The sequence below is a fragment of the Giraffa tippelskirchi genome, chromosome 2 (assembly GCF_054371585.1).
Source record: "Giraffa tippelskirchi isolate mGirTip1 chromosome 2, T2T-mGirTip1v1.2.pri, whole genome shotgun sequence".
NCBI lineage: Eukaryota > Metazoa > Chordata > Mammalia > Artiodactyla > Giraffidae > Giraffa > Giraffa tippelskirchi.
This window is the reverse complement of record NC_137276.1, coordinates 181,230,548-181,256,874: the sequence shown is the minus strand read 5'-3', so window position 1 is coordinate 181,256,874 and position 26,327 is coordinate 181,230,548. Positions and strand designations below refer to the sequence as shown.

Sequence of the window (26,327 nt, the reverse complement as noted above, 5' to 3'; positions counted from 1 at the left end):
GCTTCAGTTGTGTCCGACTATTTATGACCCTGTGGACTGTAGCCTGCCAGTCTCCTCTGTCCTTGGGATTCTCCAGGCAAGAATACTAGAGTGGCTTGTCATGCCTTCTTCCAAGGGATCTTCCTGACCCAGGGATCAAACCCACATCTCTTATGTCTCCTTCATTGGCAGGTGGGTTCTTTACCACCAGTGCCACCTGGGAAACCCTGAAATAACTTCAGTGCTCTCTTAATTTGATGTCATAGTGAACATCGAGCAATGGGGTTCAATATCTCAATTACCATTGCTCAGACTAAACCATCAAGTATCACACCCAATTCATTTAAGAAATTTTAACTTACCTTAGGAGGTTGTATAGTCCTGTGATTGGAAGCTGATGATAATAAATAATAAGAAAATTAATTTAATAAATGAAAGAAATTAAGACAATATTATGTTTAATTTTAAGATAAAACATTAAGGGCTAAAACTAAACATGTCAGAAACTCCACTGAAAGAGTTCAGCTTTGATAGACTAAAAGTACAGAACACTCTTAATCATATACACTAACAGAAAAAAATGATGCAAATAATCCAACCCAATCAAATAATAAACACACACTCACTCTCATTTGTACATGCCACATGTCCTTCAAAATCAGCCACTTCTTACACTCCGTGGTGGAAAAACACTGTCATCTACTCACCCCTGCCATAGGCTTTACAGCCCTCCCTACTCAACCCAGCTGGAATGTGGAATTGCCCACCCTTAGCTCACTGCTGTTGTTCCTGCAGCCTGTCTTCTTTTTTTCCTTCTTCCATCTTTCCAGTTTTGAAAGCTCCAGTTAGCTAACAAACTACAGAAAATATCAGATCCCTCTGAGTTTAGAGACTTATGTGAGGCCAGCTAGTTTTAGCTACAATCAAGCCCTTCTCTGTCTGTATTCCTTCTTAGCTTTTCCAGTTACCCTTCACTGCCTCTCAGTGGACCGGTTAATGAAGATGAAGAAATAAGGGCATGAAGAAAGTGACACAAGAATGGCTCTAGTTGCAAAGGAAAGAAGAGAAACGTTCCTTTTAAAAACCAAGTGAGAAGGTCCTGCTAAGCCGCTTCAGTCGTGTCTGACTCTGTGCGACCCCATAGACGGCAGCCCACCAGGCTCCCCCGTCCCTGGGATTCTCCAGGCAAGAAAACTGGAGTGGGTTGCCATTTCCTTCTCCAGTGCATGAAAGGGAAAAGTGAAAGTGAAGTCGCTCAGTCGTATCCGACTCCTAGCGACCCCATGGACCACAGCCTACCAGGCTCCTCCGTCCATGGGATTTTCCAGGCAAGAGTACTGGAGTGGGGTGCCATCGCCTTCTCCTGAGAAGGTACAGGAGCAGCTAAAACTGGTCTTAAATACAGAATGAGAGTCCTACAGATACAAAAGCATCAAGGGGCAACACCCTGTGGGTCATTCTGTAGGAAGAGGATGCTACTGGATGGTCAGTTCCACTGATCTCTGGATTGGATGATGGCACTGGATTTACTTATGAGCAGACAGAGACAGGCCCCTAGAACTGCTCTGGTCTTCTGCGCTCAGTACTTCCTACCACTCCTCCATGCCTACTCTATCAAGCTTCCAAAGCTGATGGGAAATGGGGGTGAGGCCTGAGCCAAGGGAAGCCCATCTACAGACAAGTCAGAAGCTTGGTAAGACTTGCTCCAAAAGGGGAAATGGCAACTGACTGGTCTGAAAAGTTTCTTTCCCACTGGAACCTGGAGAGAAGAAAGAACATGAGAAAGCTGGTGAAGGGAAAGGTAAATAGGAGACAGAAAGTAAGCAAGGAGAAGCTCAAAGCTTAGAGCCAAAGGTAAGAAAATAGACCAGTGAGAAGACATGAATAGGATCAAAAAAAAACAAAAACAAAACATTAAGGAGAGGATGAGCTATCAGGCTAGCAGGTAAAGAACCAAAGAGAGAGAAAGTAAGTACACTGGCAGGAGGGCATCCGCTAACTCTTGCTACTGAGAGGGCAAATCATGACTCAGACTTTAGAGATGTGTTGGATTCTTCCAATTCCTAAACCACTTAGTTGTTCCACTCTCTGTGAGGACCAGTTATGTATCTGCTTTCATGAGATTCCCATCTCTGTTAGTGCCATGTGTGGTTTTAAAGTAAATCTCTTTACTGGAGGCATTTGAGAGTGGTTTAGTCCTTGAGACCAAACAAGAAGAAATCTCTTTTTAAAGTACTATGGAATAAAATGTGTTGGGAATATGGGTAATCACAATTAGCAACCTCTGAAATAAACCAAAAAGAATTATAGAACTTTATTTGGGACAATCATGGTAGTTATATGTATATACAACTTACTTCAACTAAACCATGCCCCGTGACTATGTTCTATCAAGGAAAAGAGAACTTAACAGCCACATAATGTGAAGGGTCAGAGGTAAGATTTTAAAGCTATATTTTTGAGCTCATAAGTTGTTAGAATTAGTATTAAGAACTGCCAAGCAACTCTTTTAATAGTCTTAAAAAAGTGTGAAGAAGTTTCTGAGTTCTAATTCTCAGGTCCAAGGAGCATCATATCTGGCTTGCCCATGCTGAAACAAAGAGCTCTATAAAGAACCATTGATTCAAAGGGCACTAGTCAGCTGTGATCCCTCTAATATAAGACCAAACAATGCAGAAGTGAATTTTGCTTGAGTTAATCCTCTCTAATAGGCATATGACCTATGTGACTACAGAATGATTGTGATTTGTCTGCTGTTGCTATGGGCCTAAGGCATGACAGCCATGTATGTATGTATATATGTGAGTGTGTGTGTGTGTATAAATCACAAGCCTTAAGTATTTCATGTCAGCTCACCTGCAATGCTTCTTCTCTACCAAAAACACTTGACACAATAAGTAAATATATTTCCAGGTTTTGGATTTTCAGGGACAACTTTATCTTTTGATACCAGATTCACCTCTTCCCAAAAATGGGCATGAAAATATCACTGAATTTTACATATCTATTCTGTGTCTTTCTAAAATATGTGAGATGTGGTCAATATGGTTCCTGACTGCTAGGAGGTTGATTTGTATCAAAACATGACTATATTCCCTTATACAGAACTAAATAGTAATGGCTTAAGAAAATTAACAAGTAATGACCCTTATGAAGAATGAACGTAAGCATCCTACATAGGCAATAGACCCAACTTCACTGAGTTTAGTTAGTTCTTTTTAATCTATATTTTCTCATACTGTTATTGTTCTCAATCCTTGATTTCATTTTATGAAACAAATGTTTCAGTAAACAAACTCCAACACAGTTAAAAAATAACATAGAAAATGAAATTTAAAATCCTACTTTTTAATATTTAAGGCTACAAATTTAAATTGGGAAATAATGAAAATAAAATGAAAGTTAAATCTCTCACAGGGACATAAACAGCTTGGATTTAAAAGTCAAGACACATTCTTAGACTTTTCCAAAATAGAGCATCAGCAACAAGTAAAAGTTACACTGAAAGCATTGACAATTTTTACTTCCTGATACAAATGCTCAAATTTGCAACCTTAATGTTACATATACTCATACTTACATATTCAGTTATATATGAAAAACACATCAACTTTTCTAGTCTACCACATTATCTAAAGAGCTACTTTCCTGTACCTTTTCTCTTCTTGCCCTTCAACTGACCGAAGGCATTTCTCTGAACTCTGGTATCAGACAAGTTGATTTGAAAAGTTAATTTAGAAAAGTCTCAAAGTATATATAAAACCTGACTTAATTCTTCACTTACATATACTTATAAAACTACCATAAAGAGAAAACAGTTTGAGGAACTTCCTAGGAATTCAGTTTCACTTTGAATTTAATGTGAGAATAACACGTTTGTAATGATAATGGTTTCACAGGCTTCTCAAAGGTGTAGTGGTAGAAAAGGGGAGAGAGCAACGTCAAGAGGGTAGCAGCTACAAGATGCCTATTTCCATTGAGTCAGCATGTCCAGACCTGCTGGTCATCAGAGAGGGAAGGCAAGAGGGTAGCATGGGAATAAAAGGGAGGGAAATCCAGATAATGAGGGGAAAAAAAGAACAAAGAGCCGACCACCAGTCAAAGACACCTAATACCACATCAGCTGCATGGAAACTGCAGGTCACATACTGTTCTCAAGTATTAATAGGGAGCAACATCATCAGCTGAGTCATCTTCAAGAACCAGACAAATGGTGATTAAAAGACTCAACAAAAATAGAATCTGTATCAATGTTCATAATGTGATGCTCATGATGGCTACCAAATGGATGCCATTCTGCTTTAGAAGTCTTGTGTTTTATGGTTTGAACTAAGAAAATTTCATTAAGGAAACAACTCTGACTTATGAATACATAAAGATAGGGAAATTTTAGTTAAGTATTTTAACTGTTTAGTAAGCATTAATTAAAGAGGGGCAAAACATATATAACAGATATGAATTCAATGACTAGTCAGTGAAAGTTCAAGTTCATAAACAAAGGCAAAATTTCTTTGAACGTACTATTCAAATCATGTGGGAAATTATTTGACTGTAACAATTCAAATTTATGTTAATTTTTAGAAACATACAGAGTTCACCTAAAGCAAAGCAAAAAAAGTGACATTTTTGCTCCATTAATTTCTAACTTTTGATTTCTTGACAAATGTTTAAGAGTTTGCCTTAAAAAACAGAAATCTTTTATTTAAAGCGAAAAGTGAAAGTGAAGTCATTCAGTCATGTCCGACTCTTTGTGACCCCATGGACTGTAGCCTGCACCAGGTTTCTCCATCCATGGGATTTTCCAGGCAAGAGTACTGGAGTGGGTTGCCATTTCCTTCTCCAGGGGTTCTTTCTGACCCAGGGATCAAACCCAGGTCTCAGGGATCGAACCCAGGTCTCCTACATTGCAGGCAGATGCTTTACCCTCTGAGCCACCAGGAAGCTTAAAGGGAAACTAATATAAACCAGGGACTTCCCTGGTGGCTCAGTGGTAAAGCACCCATCTGCCAATGCAGGAGACACAGGTTCGATCCCTGGGTCAGGAAGATCCCTTGGAAAAGGAAATGACAACCCACTCCAACATTCTTGCCTGGAGAACGCCCATGGACAGAGAAACCTGGAGGGCTACAGTCCGCAAGGTCACAAAGAGTTGGAGACAACCGAGTGACTAAGCACAAGGCACAGCACAAACGATTTCAAATTAATTATTTAAAAAATACAGCGGCATTTGCTGTGTTTTCTCATTTTTGGAATTACTCATGCATTTCTTTGGTCCTAGACAGTAAGAATCAACCAAAAGCATTATCCAGATTATATATTGCAATTCTTGGCATAGGCTAACAAAAATAATGCTGACTTACCAGCACATTTCATATAAACTAATCCAAGTAATTCTGCTAGAGCTATAATACCCAAACCTGAAATCAGAAGAGGACCATGCACTGGGATACACTCTGTAAAAACAAATGAAGTTCTATATTAGAAATTCATATGAAATAATTGATTTTTTAAAAGAACTAGCAATGACAGTAATAATATTGAGTTTTAAGAAATTATTCTTTTATTAAGAAACAAAAATTACCTACATTTGTTTATCACTATTAAGTCACTCAATGAAATGACTTCAAATTATTAAAAATCCTTTGTATGTATAATATGTACCTTATCACATCAAGACTAATGGGAAATAGTGTGTAAAGCCTAAGGCCCCAATCCACTGGACAGAGCCTAGTTATTTTAAAAGCTCTCTCACAGATAGAGGCAGAGCAGTCTGGCTGCTGAAAAAATCAACCCACAAGCCATATACAGCCAGTATACTCATGGCAATGTGGAAAGCACTATTTTCAGTGCGGGGAGCGCACGACACTAAACGCTGGCAAGGATGTGGAGCAACAGGAACTTTCAGCCATTGCTGGTGGTAATGCAAAATGGAATAGCCACCTTGGAAGACAGTGTGGCAGTTTGTTGAAAAACTAAATATGTTCTTAACATACATCTCAACAATTGCACTCCACTGGAGTTGAAACTTATGTCCACACAAAAACCTGCACATGGATGTTTAGAGCAACTTTATTCTTAATTGCCCCAAACTGGAAGCAACCAAGATATCCTTCAGTAAGTGCATGGATAAACAAACTGTAGTATACAACACAATGGAATGTTATTCAGTGCTAAAAAGAAATGAGCTATCAAACCACAAAAAGACAGAGAAATCTTCAGTGAATATTACTAAGTAAAAGAAGCTAATTTGAAAAGGCAAAATACTGTGGACACATTAAAAACACTGGTGGCTGCTAGGGTAGTTAGGGAGAGGAAGGATAAACAGGCAGAACACAGAGGATTTTTAGGGCAGTGAAACTTAACTGAATGATATCATATCTATGACTATGATCCATATCATTATACATGTATCAAAATCATAGCATATACAACACTAAGAATGAGCCCTCATGTAAACTATGCATTTGGGGTGATAATATGTCATTGTTGGTTCAATGACCATAACGCATTTACCACTCTGGTGGGGGCTGTTGATAGTGGAAGAGGTTGCTATGGGGGTATATGGGAACTCAGTACTTTCTACTCAAGTTTGCTGTGAACCTGAAACTGCTCTAAAAAAATGAAGTCTACAAAATAAAAGAAAGAAGAAAAAGAAAGAGAACTCTGTCCAAGAGAAACCCTACTAAGACAAAGTGAGACTAGAGAAGGCTGCGACTCTTACCTGAGACACAGAGGCTGAATCCAACCACTGAGAGCACATAACCCAGTATCTGGAGAATCAATATGCTGATGGTGAAGGAGGACATCCCCATAGCTGGAGGGAGGAAAAGTGGGTTGAGAGTATTTAAAAAGCAATCACTTCTACTTGTATTTTGTGCAATCAAGAATAATAGCCTATGACCAAAGACTACCTCTGGAGTTCTTGTCAGATGGTAAATTCTTTCCCAGTGACCTATCTTGTATGTCTAGATCTGTAATTTTATAACAAATCAATACTTTTCCAATGTACAGCAGGCCAGAAATAGGCTCTAAGGCTGAGAGTCACATGGGCAACTAGAAAAAAGTAGATTCTAATATTAACAAAAACGTTAGTGATGTACTCCTAAAATGCAGTTAAAATGACACCAATTATAGGTTGGATATCTACATGTTAAGATTTGCCATAACTAAAAAAAAAGCTACTCTTTCTTATTTATAATTCTATTTTGTAGAACTAGTTAAAACCTGAAATAAAAGTATGATGATAATCATTAGGAAATTATATAGCATAACTTTAAAAATACACTGATATCAAATATACAAAAAAATAATTTTTTACAAGATAACTGAATGCCTTGAAAACCCAAGCCAACTTTAAAAGAATTCCATATGGGTAAAATATCACTAACAATAGCCTGGAAAATCTTTTAATAAAGCAACTTCTATTGAGTTGTTAAAAAAACATACAAGAATATTTTAACCAAAAATGCTGTTCTTTAAATGAAAAAGGTGGGCAAAATCATTCCATCAACAACAAATACTCACCTATCATAAACACACAGTAATGAAGTAATATTAATATTATTGTAGGAAGTACAATTAAACCAAGTCCCGAAGAATTCTTTGCTGAATATTCACCTGTTAATAATTAAACATAATAATTAATATTTTCCTACAAACCTCCTACTCTTACAAAACATTTCTTAATTTATTAAATGTATTAATCTCTATACCACTCTTATAAACTACAAAAGGTTTAAAAATATTTCCGCCAAAACTTCACACAAAATAAATGATTATTTATTTATTATTCTAGACCAAATTTAAGACATGTAAATGTCAACACATAAGCCTGAAGACATCAAACCTTGAGTTGGCTCTGCCTCCTTCTTAACTACTTCACATAATTCCAATGAGAAACTCTGGGATCTCTTACCATTCCGTTCACTTGCTATACTCAACCTGTCCCAAAGTCAAAGCAATTGTTCTTTCAAGTTGTCTTCTGAATTAATCTCCTTCTGCCCCCTGTCAAAGTAGCGCTCAAAATTCTACAAGCCAGGCTTCAACAGTATGTGAACCATGAACTTTCAGATGTTTAAGAAGAATTTAGAAAAGGCAGAGGAACCAGAGATCAAATTACCAACATCTGTTGGATCATCAAAAAAAGCAAGAGAGTTCCAGAAAAACATCTACTTCTGCTTTAGTGATTACACCAAAGCCTTTGACTGGGTGGATCACAATAAACTGTGGAAAATTCTTAAAGAAATGAGAATACCAGACCATCTGACCTGCATCTCAAGAAATCTGTATGTAGATCAAGAAGCAACAGTTAGAACTGGACATGGAACAACAGCCTGGTTCCAAATTGGGAAAAGATTATGCCAAGGCTAAATATTGTCACCCTGATTATTTAACTTATATGCAGAGTTCAGTTCAGTCACTCAGTCATGTCAGACTCTTCACGACCCCATGGACTGCAGCACGCCAGGCCTCCCTGTCCATCACCAACTCCCGGGGTTTACTCAAACTCATGTCCAGTGAGCTGGTGATGCCATCCAACCATCTCATCCTCTGTAGTCCCCTTCTCATCTCCCCTTCAATCTTTCCCAGCATCAAGGTCTTTTCAAATGAGTCACTTCTTCCCATCAGGTGGCCAAAGTATTGGAGTTTCAGCTTCAACATCAGTCCTTCCAATGAACACTCAGGACTGATCTCCTTTAGGATGGACTGGTTGGATCTCCTCGCAGTCCAAGAGACTCTCAAGAGTCTCCAACACCACGGTTCAAAAGCATCAATTCTTCAGTGCTCAGCTTTCTTTATAGTCCAACTGTCACATCCATACATGACTACTGGAAAAACTGTAGCCTTGACTAGATGGACCTTTGCTGACAAAGTAATGCCTCTGCTTTTTAATATGCTGTCTAGGTTGGTCATAACTTTCCTTCTGAGGAGTAAACGTCTTTTAATTTCATGGCTGCAATCACCATCTGCAGTGATTTTGGAGCCCCCCAAAATAAAGTCAGCCACTGTTTCCACTGTTTCCCCATCTATTTGCCATGAAGTGATGGGACAGGATGGCATGATCTTAGTTTTCTGAATGTTGAGTTTTAAGTCAACTTTTTCACTCTTCTCTTCCACTTTCATCAAGAGGCTCTTTAGTTCTTTGCTTTCTTCCATAAGGGGGTGTCATCTGCTTATCTGAGGTTATTGATATTTCTCCTGGCAATCTTCATTCAGCTTGTGCTTCATCCAGCCCAGCATTTCTCATGATGTACTCTGCATATAAGTTAAACAAGCAGGGTGACAGTATACAGCCTTGACGTACTCGTTTTCCTATTTGGAACGAGTCTGTTGTTCCATGTCCAGTTCTAACTGGTGCTTCCTGACCTGCATACAAGTCAGGTGGTCTGGTATTCCCATTTCTTGAAGAATTTTCTAGTTTATTGTGATCCACACAGTCAAAGGCTTTGGCATAGTCAATAAAGAAGAAATAGATGTTTTTCTGGAACTCTCTTGCTTTTTCGATGATCCAGCAGATGTTGGCAATTTGATCTCTGGTTCCTCTGCCTTTTCTAAAACCAGCTTGAACATCTGGAAGTTCACCATTCACATATTGCTGAAGCCTGGCTTGGAGAATTGTGAGCATTACTTTACTAGCGTGTGAGATGAGTGCAATTGTGTGGTAGTTTGAGCATTCTTTGGCATTGCCTTTCTTTGGGATTGGAATGAAAACTGACCTTTTCCAGTCCTGTGGCCACTGCTGAGTTTTCCAGATTTGCTGGCATATTGAGTGCAGCACTTTCACAGCATCATCTTTTAGGATTTGAAATAGCCCAACAGGAATTCCATCACCTCCACTAGCTTTGTTCGTAGTGATGCTTCCTAAGTCCCCCTTGACTTGGCATTCCAGGAGGTCTGGCTCTAGGTGAGTGATCATACCATCATGATCATCTGGGTTGTGAAGATCTTTTTTGTACAGTTCTTCTGTGTATCCTTGTCACCTCTTCTTAATATTTTCTACTTCTGTTAGATCCATCTATACCATTTCTGTCCTTTATTGAGACCGTCTTTGCATGAAATGTTCCCTTGGTATCTCTAATTTTCTTGAAGAGATCCTTAGTCTCTCGCATTCTATTGTCTTCCTCTATTTCTTTGCACTGATCACTGAGGAAGGCTTTCTTACCTCTCCTTGCTATTCTTTGGAACTCTGCATTCAAATGGGTATATCTTTCCATTTCTCTTTTGCTTTTCACTTCCCTTCTTTTTACAGCTATTTGTAAGGCCTCCTCAGAGAGCCATTTTGCTTTTTTGATTTTTGTTGGAAATGGTCTTGATCCCTATCTCCTGTACAGTGTCACGAATCTTCATCCATAGTTCTTCAGGCATTCTGTCTATCAGATCTAGTCCCTTAAATCTATTTCCCACTTTCAATGTATAATCGAAAGGGATTTGATTTAGGTCATACCTGAATGGTCTAGTAGTTTTCCCTACTTTCTTCAATTTCAGTCTGAATTTGGCAATGAGGAGTTCATGATCTGAGCCACAGTCAGCTCCTGGTCTTGTTTTTGATGACTGTATAGAGCTTCACCATCTTTGGCTGCAAAGAATATAATCAATCTGATTTCAGTGTTGGCCATCTGGTGATGTCCATGTGTAGAGTCTTCTCTTGTGTTGTTGGAAGAAGGTGTTTGCTATGACCAGTGCGTTCTCTTGGCAAAATTCTATTAGCCTTTGCCCTGCTTCATTCTGTACTCCAAGGCCAAATTTGCCTGTTACTCCAGGTGTTTCTTGACTTCCTACTTTTGCATTCCAGTCCCCTATAATGAAAAAGACATCTTTTTTGGCTGTTAGTTCTAAAAGGTCTTTTAGGTCTTCATAGTAGTGTTCAAATTCTGCTTCTTCAGCATTACTGGTCGGGGCATAGACTTGGATTACCGTGATATTGAATGGTTTGCCTTGGAGCACAAGCTGGAATCAAGATTGCCAGGAAAAATATCAATATCCTTAGATATGCAGATGACATCACCCTTATGGCAGAAAGTGAAAAGGAACTGAACAACCTCTTGAAGAAAGTGAGAGGAGAGTGAAAAAAGCTGACTTAAAACTCATCATTCAGAAAACTAAGATCATGCCATCCTGTCCCATCACTTCATGGCAAATATATGGAGAAACAATGGAAACAGTAACCAGACTTTATTTTTTGGAGCTCCAAAATCATTGCACATGGTGACTGCAGCCATGAAATGAAAAGACGCTTGTTCCTTGGAAGAAAAGCTATGACCAACCTAGATAGCATATTAAAAAGCAGAGATATTACTTTGCCAATAAATGTCTGTCTAGTCAAAGCTATGGTTTTTCCAGTAGTCAGGTATGGATGTGAGAGTTGGACTGTAAAGAAAGCTGAGCACTGAAGAATGGATGCTTTTGAACTGTGGTGTTGGAGAAGACTCTTGAGAGTCTTGGACTGCAAGGAGATCCAGCCAGTCCATCCTAAAGGAAATCAACCCTGAATATTCATTGGAAGGACTGATGCTGAAGCTGAAACTCCAATACTTTGGCCACCTGATGTGACGAACTGACTCATTGGAAAAAACCCTGATGCTGGGAAAGATTGAAGGCAAGAGGAGAAGGGTACAACAGAGGATGAGATGGTTGGATGGCATCACTGGCTCAATTGACATGAGTTTGAGTAAGCTCCAGGGGTTGGTGATGGATAGGGAAGCCTGGCGTGCTGCAGTCCATCGTGTTGCAGAGTCGGACACGACTGAGTGACTGAACTGAACTGAACTGAACTTCCCCTGTCTTTACTAACTCCAATTGCAAACAGAGCTACCAAATTGATATTCCTAAACATTATGCCTATACTGTATTCTGCTCAAAAAACAAGGCTTCCTCCAGTTTACACTTTTTGAGTCCCAGCCTGTCTTTGCTGTTCTTTTCATGTGCTGCAGACCCTTTCCCCCAACTCACACTACCATCCTTCATGGGCAACTGCAATTTCAGATCCATCTGGTCTCCCGCGTTCATTCCCCCTTCCAAGTCTTGGCTAATGAAGTGTGCCTCTGTAGTGGCCTAATGGATGCCTTAAAGATATGTCCACCTCCCAAATACCCCAAATCTGTGAATATTAACTTATATAGTAAAATACATGATGAAGTTAAGGATCTGAAAGAGGGAATGTCTCCTGGATTTCCCAGGTGGGTCCTGAATCCAGTGACAGGTAGCTTTGTAACAGAGAAGCAGCAGGAAATTAAGTGGAGACACAGAGGGGAGGAGACCACATGATCACAGAGGAAGTTGGGAGCTACGCTACCACAAGCCAAGGAGATGCACAGATGGCCAGCAAACACCAGAAGCTAGGAGAGCATGGAATGGATTCTCCCCTAGAGTGTCAGGAGGGTGTAAGGCCCTGATAACATCTTTATCTCAGATTTATGACCTCCAGAATGGTGAGAGAATTTCTACTGTCTTAAGGTACCCAGTTTGTGATAATTTGTTAACAACAGCCCTAGGAAACTAACATGCACCTCTCCAGAAATGTCCTCAACCTTATCAATCCTCCTTTCCCTCATAATAACTGTATATCTTACCTGGGATGAAAAGGAAGGCTCCAACAATGAGAAGGACAGTGAGCAGTAGTCCAGCAACTAATAAAAAAATGGCTTTCTCCTTTGTATAATTGGATTTATATTTAAGCGCTTAAAAAAACACAAAGAATTACATGAACTCAATCACAAGAAATAAAGCCATTTATGTAACTTACAAGGTGCAAATATTAAACTGGTAACTTATTATAATTGAATAATCTTTGAGGAACAAAACTCCACATCATGTCAAGCCACCTCAAATCTCTTTCATAATGAATCAATGGCTAAATGGTATCATGGCAATATAAATATGGATGCTGACTTTATAGGTGATACTTCATTCCCCTAAAATGAAGTTATATATACCAGGCTTTCTTAATCACAGCATTATTAATATTTTAGGTCAGGTAAGTCGCTGCTGTTCGGCACTGTTCCACACGCAATAGAATGTTTAGTACCATCCCTGACTTCTGCACACCTCATACCAGTAATAACTCCCAAACCATGTCAATTAAAAATATTTCCAAACATTGTTCCTTAAGGAACAGAACTGCCTTGTCTATTTATGACTGATAGACACACTGCTGAGGAGAAATAACTGGCTAATCAGTTATATCGAGAAAAAGAGAAATTTGTAATACCTTATATAAAATTAATAGAACATCTGGAAATCCAGATATTTTGTTTCAAAAAACTATACATTGGACAAATCACACCCTCTTGAAATCCTGAGGTGGGGGGAAGTGCTTACATTGTTCAATCAAAATAATTTCATACAAATAAACCACAAATACTCCACAGGTTTTAATAAATATGTTATGCTTTTGATGCTAGCTCTGTTGTCAAGAATCCAGCTTCTGTAAAAGAATGATGTAATGCATAAACCTAAAAATGTTATTTTTTTTATCATGTATTTACTCTTCCAGTTTTGTTTTGGTTAAGATTAAAATTAATGTTTCACCAAGAAAGTTGCTAAAAGTAACCTAAAAGCACACTGAGTAGCAAAGAGAATGAGTGCGTGATTGAAATTCAGCTGTTTCATCCATACATGATTCTCTCCATGTTATTTACCAATGGGCAGTTGTCTTGAGGAGAATTTTTTCAATAATTTTATATTTAGCATTTAATTTTCATCTAATAAAATGACAAACAGATAAATTACAGTAAGAACAACTAATAAACTCTTAAATGAACATGATAAAATCTACGTTTAAGGTATTATAACCTAGAGTTAGATTATAACCTATGGCTAAGCATTTAAAAGGTATAATTACCTTTTAAAATCTACTCATACTTCAGATGGAGGGCTAATCGTAATTAATCCTGAAGCTGAAAAGTGAAATTCACATTAATCAGAAAAAAGTAAGAAACAATAAGCTTGCCAAGCCTTCATTTGATCTATCCAGACTTGGAACTTATGTGACTATGACTCAGTCATGTCCCTGCCTTCTTATAGGGCACAGATTTTTTCCTATAAGCCTACTTTCTTGGGTGGAGTCTTGCTGCTTGATCTTGGTAGCTCTAGATCTTGGTAGACTAGATCTTTCTAGTCTCAAACACTGGCTATGATGATAAAAATTCAGTGCATATGTTACAAAAGGCACAGATAAAGACGGAAAAAGAAACCTTCTCTTTAAAAAAATTTTTTTTCAAAATTTACTTTTACTGGAGGATAAATGCTTTACAATATTGGACATACAACAGGGTTTTCATTTTAATCCCATGCATGTGTGCTCAGTCACTCAGTTGTGTCTAATTCTTTGCGACCCCACAGTCTATAGCCTGCCAGGCTCCTCTGTCCATGGGATTTCCCAGGCAAGAATATTGGAGTGGGTTGCCATGCCCTCCTCCAGGAGATCTTCCCAACCCAGGGATCAAACCCACGTCTCCTGTATCGGCAGGCAGATTCTTTACCACTGTGCCACCTGGGAAGCCCCAATCCCATGTATACTATTAACTAAAGAGAGCTCGAAATTTCCGCAAAAGGCTTCTAAAATAGAAGCTGTTTCAAATTACCTCACAATCAAACAAATATCCATAATATTCCTAGGTTTAACTTGGCACATAAAAGAGCTACCAAGATCAAGCAGCAAGACTCCACCCTAGAGTCCAGTATGTGAAAGTTGCACAGTCTTGTCTGACTCTTTGAGACCCCATGGACTATACAGTCCATGGAATTCTCCAGGCCAGAATACTGGAGTGGATAGCCTTTCCCTTCTCCAGAGGATCTTCCCAACCCAAGGATCGAACCCAGGTCTTTGGCATTGCAGGTGGATTCTTTACCAGCTGAGCCACAGGTGAAGCCCAGAGTCCAGTCTAAGTACATGCAAAATGGCTGATTTATACCACTCTTAAGAAAAATAAGAGTTTGAACCTCATATAAAATTCAATCTCTTCAGTCTTAGCAGAGCTACAGGAGAAAAATAATGTCAACAATAGAAACAAAAATAAAATGCCACAAAATGCTATTACTGACAGTGTTTTACCAGAGAATGGTCTTTTTAAAACCTTTTGGATGTAGCTTTCATTCCTGCTGACTGGTTCAACTACTAATTTTCAAGGCTACCTAAACTATTCCTCAAATTTAAGCAGCAATTACCAATAAATATATTAGTGGAGTCTACTTAAGTAATCATAGGCAATGAAAGATTACATCCATGTTTTCTTTAGTGAACCTTAAAAAGAGTTTCTTTTGACTCATTTTCTTTGCTTACAATGGCCACGTTTTAGCAGGTCTCATAGCAAGTCTGTAGAGTATCTTGTTGTTAGGCTCTGTTGTTTTATAGTTGGAATCACATAGCATGTAGCCTTCTCAGATTGACTTCTTTCACTTAGGAATATGTATTTAAGGTTCTTTTATATCTTTTAATGATTGACAGCTCATTTGTTTTTAGTGCTGAATAATATTCCATGGTCTGGATGTACCACAGTTTGTCCATTCTCCTACTTCCAAATTTTGGCAATGATGAACAAAGCTGCTATAAACATCCATGTGTAGATTTTTGTGTGGACTTCAGTTTTCAACTCCATCTGGGTAAATACCAGGGAGTAGGGCTTCCCTGGTGGCTCAGTGGTAAAGAATTCACCTGCAGTGCAGGAAATGAGGGTTTGGTCCCCGGGTTGGGAAGATCCCTTTGAGACGGAAATGGCAACCCACTTCCAGTATTCCTGCTTGGGAAATCTCATGAGCAGAGGAGCCTGGTGGGATACAGTCCCTGGGGTTGCAAAAGAGTCAGACACAACTTAGCAACTAAACAACAACTATTACTACATCTTATGATAAGAGTACATTTAGCTTTATATGAAACCACCAAACTGTATTCCAAAGTGGCTGTACCATTTTGCATTCCCACCAGCAATGAATGAGAGTTCTTGCTCCACACTCTGACCAACATTTGGTGTGGTCAAAACTTATGTTTTTTAAGAAAAACCTATAAACATAGTGCTGCCTGACACAGGAATACCAAGTGTACAGGGAGACAATGTCAAGTTTTTTTCAACTAATTAGGAATTCCAAGTTTCCCTTTTATACCTTCTATAAAGTAATTAAATCTAGTCAGCTACTTCTCAGAGATGAGATGGGTAGTTCGTTCATGTGTTCTATCTTTATTGTGTGCCTACCATGTACTGGGCCCATTTATTAGCCCAAGTCATATCAACCAAATTGAGGCACAAGTAGAAGTTACTTTACTCAATAATAGTAATTGATCATGCACCTACTATGTGACAATCACTATTCTAAGTGCTGGCAGTGAACCAATAATTCTGCCTCAATGCTCCTTATAGTCTAATGGATGAATGAGTGTGTGTGTGTTGGTAGTGGGGAATGAGTGACGGGAAGTGTTACTCCCAGATATTCTCCTCCAGTTAAGTAAAAGATGTGGGTCTAGCCTAAGCAAGCCCTATTATGTATTTAAGCTTTCAAATTCATGTGAACAGAGAAATGACATGTCCCTCTAGCCACCTGAAGAAACGTGGCTAATACTATTGCTAGATACTCCATTAAGGCTTTTTTGTGTCTTTGTCACTGATGTAAAGGACATATACAACAATGCAGTGGTTGAAGAAGTCTTGTGAAATTACCAGGTTCAACCTGGAGATCAAATAAAACTATCATCTTAGTTTTCATGACATCCCAAAGATGGGATTCAATAAGCCCACATAGATCCACCACAGGCTGAAGTCCAGCTAACAAAACCCGAAAATTCATGAATTCAATGCCTGTTCTAACTGCATGACAATTAAATGATCCCTAAGTGATTAGTGAGTTTAGTGGTGAGATAGGAAGGTTAACCATTGAGGTAAAAGACACATCAAATAAAGAATAAATCATGAAGGGAAGACATATGCTTGATTTTATTATTACAGTGCTATCTTCTGATAACTATCAGAAAGTAATTTTAGGATGTTTTTTGGTATCAGTTGAGCTGCACATAGGTACTCTCTCTGATGAAGGATAAAGCACATCTGGTAACTTTTAAAAAAGATTACAACTTCAAAATTTTTATTTAATTATATTAAAACTACTATTTTAAAAATATTTAACACACATTAAAAAAAGAAGGCTTTGTGAAACTGGTACTAGATAAAAATGAATAATAATTCCAATAACAAACTGATTACTTGCCAGAAGGTGAGTAAAATAATTTTATAATGAACGCCATGCACTATCCAACGTTCTTTGATAAAACAATTTTGTCAAAATGAAGACTGATGAGAAATCACATTCCTAGACTACAGGACAGAGAAATAAAAGAGCCCAAGTTTCATGAAGTCTGGGCTTTGAAGTACTTTGAATATAAAAGATAAAAGAAGGCAACGCCTAACATACTAACTTCTTTTCCTTGGTTCCAAACATTCCTGGTCTTATGGACTGTGCCACACCTTCAGAATAGATGCAGGAAGGTGGGACGTTTGAATTTGGAAAGAGTCAAAGAAATAGCAACTGTATTTCTACAAAAGAGTATGTTGCTAAGCTGTAGGTTTGTTCAGTTCCTTCCACAATAAAATCAGTATATAAAAACACATTTTAATAAGCAGAATTTGATAATTATGTGGACAGGACCAAGGAAAAGCAATGGGAGTTCAAGATTATTTAATAGAATCTTAGTAGTGATATTTATGATGATGATGTTTTGCCTTCCTGGATAGAAGTTTCCTGGTACAGTTAGTAAGTCTTTGTGTGTGTGCATGTGTGCGTAGTTGCTCAGTCATGTCTACTCACTGCAGTCCCACAGACTATAACCTGCCAGGTTCCTCTGTCCATAGAATTTCCCAGGCAAGAATACTGGAGCAGGTTGCCATTTCCTTCTCCAGGGGATCTTCCCAACCCGAGGATCGAACCCAAGTCTCTTGTGTCTCCTGCACTGGCAGGTGGATTCTTTACCTGTAGTGCCACCTGGGAATCCCATATATGTCTTTATTTCTTCAGAATGATTTTTCTAATCTACAAAGAAATTCTGTTCCACTACTTCTTTTAAATGTGGTTTCATGGCCTAATCACTTTCAAAATTAAGCTAGTACTCAAGATTGGACTCAAGAACTTAGCAGGATCTCAAGGGTGTTGTGATGGAGAAATTTTTTCTTTGAATTTTCTAACTGATTTCAGTAGAGGTCTCCAGCCAAAAACCTCTGAGCAGTAACCAAAATCTTTGTGGAATAATCTTGAGCAAGGACTAGAAAGTTAGAAAACAAAATGAAAGATGCCTAGAATGAACAAACTTGAAATTACAGCTGTCCCTCTCCTTCCCTGGTTCTGATATGCATCAATTTCAGTTACCATCATTTAGTTAAATAATACAAGTCCTTCCAAAACAAAGTTCAAATTTCTACTACCCCAATATAATAACTGAGTAATTGCATAAAGTGTAAACTTCACTGTTATCTCTTCAATCCACAAATCACTACATAAATAAGAGATGTGCATCACCATCAGTGACCAATCATGTCACCCTTTTCAAACACTGTTGGTGATTGCTCACTGCACATCTGTTATTCAATTCACACACAGACAGCAAAACATATGTTGTGCTACTTCCTGTCTCCTAGTCATAAACCACTGTGACATTTTACAATGGATAATCAAAAGAGGAAACTGGGCAATAAAGATGAAGGAGCAAAGAAACGAGATGTGATAATGCTAGAAGCGAAATTCCAATAAATGGTAACTGGCATTATAGAATAGCTAACTGTGGAATGTCAATACTACCACCATTCAAGAGACTCTAGATATACAGCCAGAAGAACTTAGTAAAAGTGAACTTATTGGCATACATGAGGACAATGAGGTGGCTGTGACAAAAAATGAAGATGTCCCAGAAGAAGTGACTGGCAAAAAAAAAACTTCACATGAAAGCAACTCTTGGAGACAGTTCATGACAATATAAGCATAAAGGATAGTTCAAGACATGAAAGTTCTGGGAGCTGATTAGATCTTAGAAAGGACTATGACAATTCACCAAGGCATAGACAAGATGCATGCTCTGTATTCAAAGTTACATAACAAGAACTGCTGCTCTTGATAAAAGATCAAACTGCTCTTGATAAAATTCATCAATTCTAAATGTTTTTAAGGTTTTAATTTATCATGTACTAAATATTAATTTTATTCTTTTTCTTAATTTCCTAATACATTTATTACTGACAATAAGAAAGGTTTTAATGTTTTGAGAAAAATTTAAAGGTCATGGAACAACAGCAGTTTTGGCATTTACTATTAGATTGCTTTGCAGAGTTTCAGCTTACATGGTCATGTTTATAGTCCTGCAGTTCTGTGTAAAGCAGGGATTCACTGAATATAACAAAAGTTCTAAAGAAGAAAAAATAAGAACAGGCAATCATGTCACAAAGAATTTCAACATGTTATCCAGTTCTCAACACGGAGTTAAACATTAATCCTATAAAAACTGAATGTCTTGGTGAGAAGCACTTGAAATCATTCATTACAAGTCTAAATGATGGAAAATATTTGTCATATTGACAATGAGTAAGGAAGAAATCCTGAAAATCAGCCAGGAACATAATTGTCAGTGCAGCGGGAAACTGAGTTGGTACAGTTTTCAGAACAAAAACAAAATACCTGAAACAAAATCCTATTAGAGATTCATTACTTTGGCCAACAAATCTCTAATTTGTTGGCCAAAGTAACTCGGTTAGCAGAAGGCTTGGTGTTTGATTCTAGGATTCTCTGAGCAGTTGGCTTACCATAAGATTCTGCTTAGACATTTGTAAGTTAAAGCTAAAGGCAAAGGTATTTCCCTGTAAGAGACCTTTGTGGTTGAAACATGGTCTAGGGCTCACCATATTTGGGAGTCCTTGGCTTGGCTTCCAGAGTTTAGAGGTCTCAAAGCTTCTTTCTCAGTAAGATTGATGGCATCCTGAGACACAGTTCAAAATACAGTTCTGGTATAAAGAAACTTTCTCCTCAAAGTGAAAGTGTAATCTGATGTCTTTACTGGATGTTTAGCTGATGCAAGGTCTAGGTTTTATCTTGGGTGACCAAAAAGAATGACACACAGAGCTAGATAAACCAGAGAGAAATCCCCTGTGTGGTCAAGTACAGACTATAAATGATAATCAGGAAAAGTTAAAAGGAACTGAAAATCTAGAAAGGGAAAGACATGGGTCTGAGTTACTATTAATACTGTAAAGGCTGTAAAATTCTGCACTCTGAAAAATTCATAACCAAGTAGCAAGTGCAAAACAAAGGGGTTTTCCTTCAGTGGAATCCCCAGGCCAGACCACAAAGAGTACCAAGGGAAAAGCGGACTTTAGATTCATGTCTATCGTGAAGATGTGACAGAAGGCACAGAGCATGTACACTTACATATCACAACAGAAATGTGAATTCTATAAAGCCAGGGGCAATGTACATTTCATTTCCACATCTTGAGCACACAGCTCAGTGACTAAGAATCAGTATGTATCCTGTCAAAAGACATTTATTAAATAAAGTGGGTCCACATTCTATTCTATCAATAATGGTTTCACTTACTCAGTGTGTATACCCAGATACAGGTTCACCCTTTGTGGAAAAAAGAAAAAAACACTCTTGAAGTAATTTCAAGACAAGGAAGCAGTATAATGTAGTGGTAAATAGCACTGTATCAAATCCCAGTACTACCAAGAAATGGTTGGGTGACTGTGGGAAAATTGCCTAGTCTATCTGTGCCTCTATTTCTTGTCTGCAAAATGGGAATGAGAACCCTAGTATCTATCCCTACAGAGGTCTCGAAAGAAGCAGATGTGATTTCACATGTAGAGTACTTTGCATAGTGCTATCACACAAAGCTTAGGTACTATAATCACAAACACTTTTAAATGTGAGTGCAGGCTGGGTGAATCAAGTATATTGGTTCCTTCTACACACACGCCCACACACACACAAGCATGCGCGCACAAATGGGCTTCCCTGGTGGCTCAGACAGTAAAGCATTCTCCTGCAATACAGGAGACCTGGGTTTGATCCCTGAGTTGGGAAGATCCCTTGAAGGAGGAAATGGCAACCCATTCCAGTATTCTTACCTGGGAAATTCCATGAACAGAGGAGCCTGGCAGGCTATAGTCCATGGGGTTGCAAAGAGCTGGACATGACTGAGCAATTAACACTATACACACACACATTTATCTGTTCTAAGATAAGCCTAAATAAAAATTGCCACAATTTTTTTTTAGGTATATGTTCACATTTGTTAAAATATGACCAACAAAAGGGAATTCCCTGGTAGTCCAGTGGTTAGGACTCTGCTTTGACTGCTGGGGGCAGAGGTTCGGTCCGTGGTTAGGGAACTAAGATCCCACAAGGCATGGTCAAAAAAGAATATGACTAACAGAATAAATATAAAAAAGAATTACCCTCACTAACACAAAAATGAAAATTAAGATGATGTTTTTTTCAACCATTGAATTACCAAAGATTTTAGAATTATAATGATGTCAAGTTTGTGAGGTGAAAGATGGATGTTCTCACCTGCAGTAATAATTGATAAAATGGTGCTGGAAAACATGTTGGCAATATGCATTAATATCATGAGCCTTAAAATACCTTCTCTGCCATTTCAAGTGTTACATATCTTTAGCACACTTACTTTCATAACATCAAGAAAATTTGGAAACATCCTTAATATCCATCAAGATGAGAGTTAAGTAAATTACAGTACATCCATAAAAGTAGAGCACAGGCAACTATAAAAAGATTTCTGAAAACACAGGAGGAAAATCAGCATTCACAAGTATATAAGCTGTATGAATCCATTTATGGGTTTTCCTTTTTTAAGAAAAAAAGACAGAGAAGCAGAAAATTCACCAGAATACCTCAATAGTTTATTTCTAGGCTCTGAGACTCTAGATGATATTTGTCTTTTCTTTACACTTCCTATGTTGCATAAGGTATCCTAAAGTGGTATGTAGTACTTTTTTAATTCAGAAAAACAGTGGTAAAGCTTATTTTTGTAAAAATATGGCTGATAGTGAACACACTCCTGGTTCAGTCGACTAATGATAATGCCATGATCAGCACAGTTCAATCAATCCAAATGCAACAAGTCACACTTCTGTTAAGTGATTTCATGATCTTAGAAAAAGGCTATTTCCCACCTAAATCATAAGACATAGGCCTTAACACCTGAGTCTGCCAATAGGGTTAAAGGTTTTCCCTAAGGTCAGTGGACGAGGTCTTGACACAATACCAGTCATTTTCTTAATATAAAAAGCTTGAAAAGTGAAAGTGAAGTTACTCAGTTGTGTCCGACTCTTTGTGACCCCATGAACTGTAGTCTACCAGGCTCCTCTGTCAATGAGATTTTCCAGGCAAGGGTACTGGAGTGGGTTGCCATTTCCTTCTCCAGGGGATCTTCCCAACCCAGACATCGAACCCAGGCCTCCCACATTGTAGGCAGACGCTTTACCATCTGAGCCACCAGGGAAGTTTACAACAAAAAGCTTACTGAAACTCTAAGAAATTGCCATAAGAATTTCAGACATTGTTTTGAAAGACTTGTGAAATGTCTTGACAGTTGTCTTTCTCAGCCCTTTCTTTGTCTTTTTCGCCTTTTAGACAAAAGCTGAGAACAGCTTTGAAATCACAAAGCATTTCCAGGGTGCTATACACTGAAGAGTCTTTAGAATATATAATCAGTCATCTCACTTCTACTTTTATATATCACTTTAGATACACATGACTGAGAAAAAAGGAAAGTGAAGTTGCTCAGTCATGTCCAGTTCTTTGCGACCGCACAGACTGTAGCCTTTCAGGCTCCTCCATCCATGGCATTTTCCAGGCAAGAATACTGGGGTGGGTTGCCATTTCCTTCTCCAGGGGATCTTCCTGACCCAGGGATCAAACTTGGTTCTTGGGCCTCCCACATTGCAGGAAGACTCTACCATCTAAGCCACCAAGGAATCCCATAATAGCTAATCTGCTACAATATTTTACTAGCTTTCTTTTTATAAAGGTTGCAGAATAAAATAAGTAAATGAAATCACCCATTAGTTACTCCTTGCCTTATTTAAATGTACTTTTTTCCTTTCCTTTCCTTACTGGCCTTCAATGACTAACTTATTTCACTGTGCTATAAGGAGATGAGAAATAAATCTTAAAGTTTAAAAGTTTAGACTACCATCTCAGAACTTTACTAATTTAGTAAATTTCCTTTACCAAACTGGTACAGAAATACAGTTGAATATAAACATCAACCAGAATGCAAAATACCATTTTTTAACTACTAATGACAATTCTACATTGCTGATGCTAAATCTGATACAGCAAGATTTGCCCTGAGAAGTTCAGTCACATGATTATCACAGTAAAATATGATCAAATGACATCACTTTCTATGGCTACTTCCTTAGAGGCTTCAGAACTGTATAGAAAGGATGACAAAATATGGCTTAAATTGGGCTTTTTCAAGCACATGTATTTTCCTGGGAAGTTCAAACTGGGAAAATAAAGAGAGGGAAATAATTAACACTCAAAAGAACAACATCCTATTTTTTTTTTAACTGAAGTATAGTTGACACATTATATTCATTTCAGTGTACAATATAGGGAATCGACATTTATATACACTACAAATTAATCACTGTAAATCTAGTAAACATGTTACCACACAAAGTTAGACTATATTTTCCATGCTGCACATTATACCCCCCATGACTTATTTATTTTCTAACTGAAAGACTGTACTCCTAAATCCCCTTCACTCATTTTGCCTATTCCCCTCAAATCCCCTCCCTTCTGATGACTACTGTATCTATGAGTCTGTTTCTATTTTGTTTTGTTTGTTCATTTGTTTTGTTTTCTAGATTCCACGGATACTGAAATCATATGGTATCTTTGTTCTTTCTTAAGATTGCATATTCAGGGTCTTTTATGTTTCCATGCAAATTTTAGGATTATTTGTTCCAGTTCTGTAAAAAACACCATTGGTATTTTGATAGAGATTCATTACATCTGAAGATTTCTGTGGGCAATGTGGACATTTAAAAATATTAATTCTTTCAATATATAAGCACAGAATACCCTTCCATTTTGTTGCTGTTGCTCAGTCGCTTAGTCATGTCCAACTCTTTGCGACCACATGGACTGCAGCATGCCAGGCTTCTCTGTCTTTCACTATCTCCCAGAGTTTGCTCAAACTCATGTCCATCGAGTCAGTGATGCCATCCAACCACCTCATCTTCTATCGCTCCCTTCTCCTCCTGCCTTCAATCTTTCCCAGCATCAGGGTCTTTTCCAATGAGCTGGTTCTTCACATCAGGTGGCCAAAGTATTGGAGCTTTAACTTCAGCATTACTCCTTCCAATGAAAATTCAGGGTTCTGTGTTGCTTTCAATTTCTTTCACCAATGTTTTTGTCTTTAGGGTTTTCTAAATGCAGAATCATGTTATCTATAGATATGACAGTTTTACATTTTCCTCTTCAATTTGGATGCCTTTTATCTCCTTTTCCTGTCTGACTGCTGTGGCTAGGACTTCCAATACAATGTTGAATAAATGTTGTAAGAGTGGGCATCCTGTCTTTATTTCTGATCTTAAAGAAAAAGCCTTCAGTTCTTCACTGAATATGATGTTATTAATAGCTGTGGGTTTGTTATACATAGCCTTTATTATGTTGGATATACCCACTTTATTGAGTGTTTATCATAACTGGATGTTGGATTTTGTCAACTGCTCTTTCTGCATCAACTGAGATGATCAAATGGATTTGTATCTTTGCTCCTACTAATGTGGTGTATCAAATTAATTTGTGGATACTAAACCATCCTTTCATTTCTGGGGTAGATTCCACTTGATCATGGTACATGATCCTTTTAATGTATTGTTGAACTTATTTTGCTATTTTGTTAAGGATTTTTGCATCTATGTCCATCAGGGATATTGGCTTGTAATTTTCTTTTCTTCTAGTGTGTTTGTCTGGTTTTAGTATCAGGATAAATCTAGTTTCATAGAACAAATTTGAGGGTGCTCCCTCTTCAATCTTTTGGAATTTTTTGAGAAGGATAGCTAATAACTCTCCTTTAAATGTTAGTAGAGTCACCTGTGAAGCTATCTGCTCCTAGACTTTTGTCTGTTCAGAGTTTTTTTCCCTAGTGGCTCAGATGGTAAAAAAAATCTGCCTGCAATGCGGGAGACCCAGGTTCAATCCCTGGGTCAGGAAGATCCCCTGGAAAAAGGCATGGCAACCCACTTCAGTATTCCTGCCTAGAGAATCCCACGGACAGAGGAGCCTGTCCATAGCCTCTGGTGAGCTATGGTCCATGGAGTCGCAAAGAGTTGGACATGACTGAAACGACTTAGCACACAATTCAATTACATTTCCAGTAATTGGACTGTTCAGATTTTCTATTTTTTTTCTTAATCCAGTCTTAGAAGATTGTATGTTTTTAAGAATTCATGTATCTCTTCTAAGTTGTTTAATTTGCTGGTGTATAATTGTTCTTAGTAATCTCTTATGGTCCTTTGTATTCTTGTGGTATCAGTTATAACTTCTCCTCTTTCATTTCTTATTCTATTTGGGTCCTTTCTCTTTTTCTTGATGAGTCTGACTTAAAGGTTCATAAATTATATCTTTAAAAAAAACTAGCTCTTAGTTTCACTTATCTTCTTTTATTGTTTTTTAAGTGTCTTTTTCATTTATTTTTGCTCTGATCTTTACTATTTTTTTCTTTCTACTAATTTGGAGCTTTGCTGATTCGTCTTTTCCAGTTCCTTGAGATACAAGGTTATACTGCTTGAGATTTTACTTCTTTCTTGACATATGCCTGTATCACCACAAAATTCCCTCTCAGAACTGCTTTTGCTGCAATGCGAAGATTTTAGATGATTGTGTTTCCATTTTCATTTGTCCCCAGGTATTTTTAAATTTCCTCTTTGATTTCTTCAAGTGACTCAGTATTTGTTTAGTAGCATGTCAGAGAAGGCAATGGCACCCCACTCCAGTACTCTTGCCTGGAAAATCCCATGGACAGAGGAGCCTGGTAGGCTACAGTCCATGGGGTCGCTAAGAGTCAGACACGACTGAGCGACTTCACTTTCACTTTTCCCTTTCATGCACTGGAGAAAGAAATGGCAACCCACTCCAGTATTCTTGCCTGGAGAATCCTAGGGACGGTGGAGCCTGGTGAGCTGCCGTCTATGGGGTCGCACAGAGTCAGACACGACTGAAGCAACTTAGCATAGCATAGCATAGCATAGCATAGCATGTTGTTTAGCCTCCACTTGTTTGTGTTGTTTCCATTTTTCTTCCTGTATCTGATTTCTAGTTTCATACTGTTGTAATAGGAA

At 38.1% G+C, this 26,327-nt stretch overlaps 1 protein-coding gene and 1 long non-coding RNA gene across 9 annotated transcripts in view; both read right to left on the bottom strand.

The window, feature by feature from the left end:
* Window positions 1-26,327, bottom strand: part of CD47 (CD47 molecule) — a 63,664-nt gene that overhangs the window by 4,053 nt on the left and 33,284 nt on the right. For 6 of the 8 annotated variants that reach the window (XM_081572288.1, XM_081572291.1, XM_081572292.1 and 3 more), the window contains exons 4-8: window positions 12,549-12,656; window positions 7,504-7,596; window positions 6,701-6,793; window positions 5,340-5,432; window positions 342-373 (exon numbers count right to left, since the gene is read on the bottom strand). In XM_081572288.1, the coding sequence (XP_081428414.1) occupies window positions 342-373; window positions 5,340-5,432; window positions 6,701-6,793; window positions 7,504-7,596; window positions 12,549-12,656 (419 nt within the window). The remainder of the gene's footprint in view (window positions 1-341; window positions 374-5,339; window positions 5,433-6,700; window positions 6,794-7,503; window positions 7,597-12,548; window positions 12,657-26,327) is intronic. The other 2 variants (XM_081572293.1, XM_081572290.1) reach the window with 1 other exon arrangement.
* Window positions 9,983-10,926, bottom strand: LOC145539030 (uncharacterized). The gene is made up of 2 exons (XR_014077522.1): window positions 10,894-10,926; window positions 9,983-10,775 (listed from the first exon to the last, which is right to left on the bottom strand). It is a non-coding gene; the product is annotated as an uncharacterized LOC145539030 (long non-coding RNA).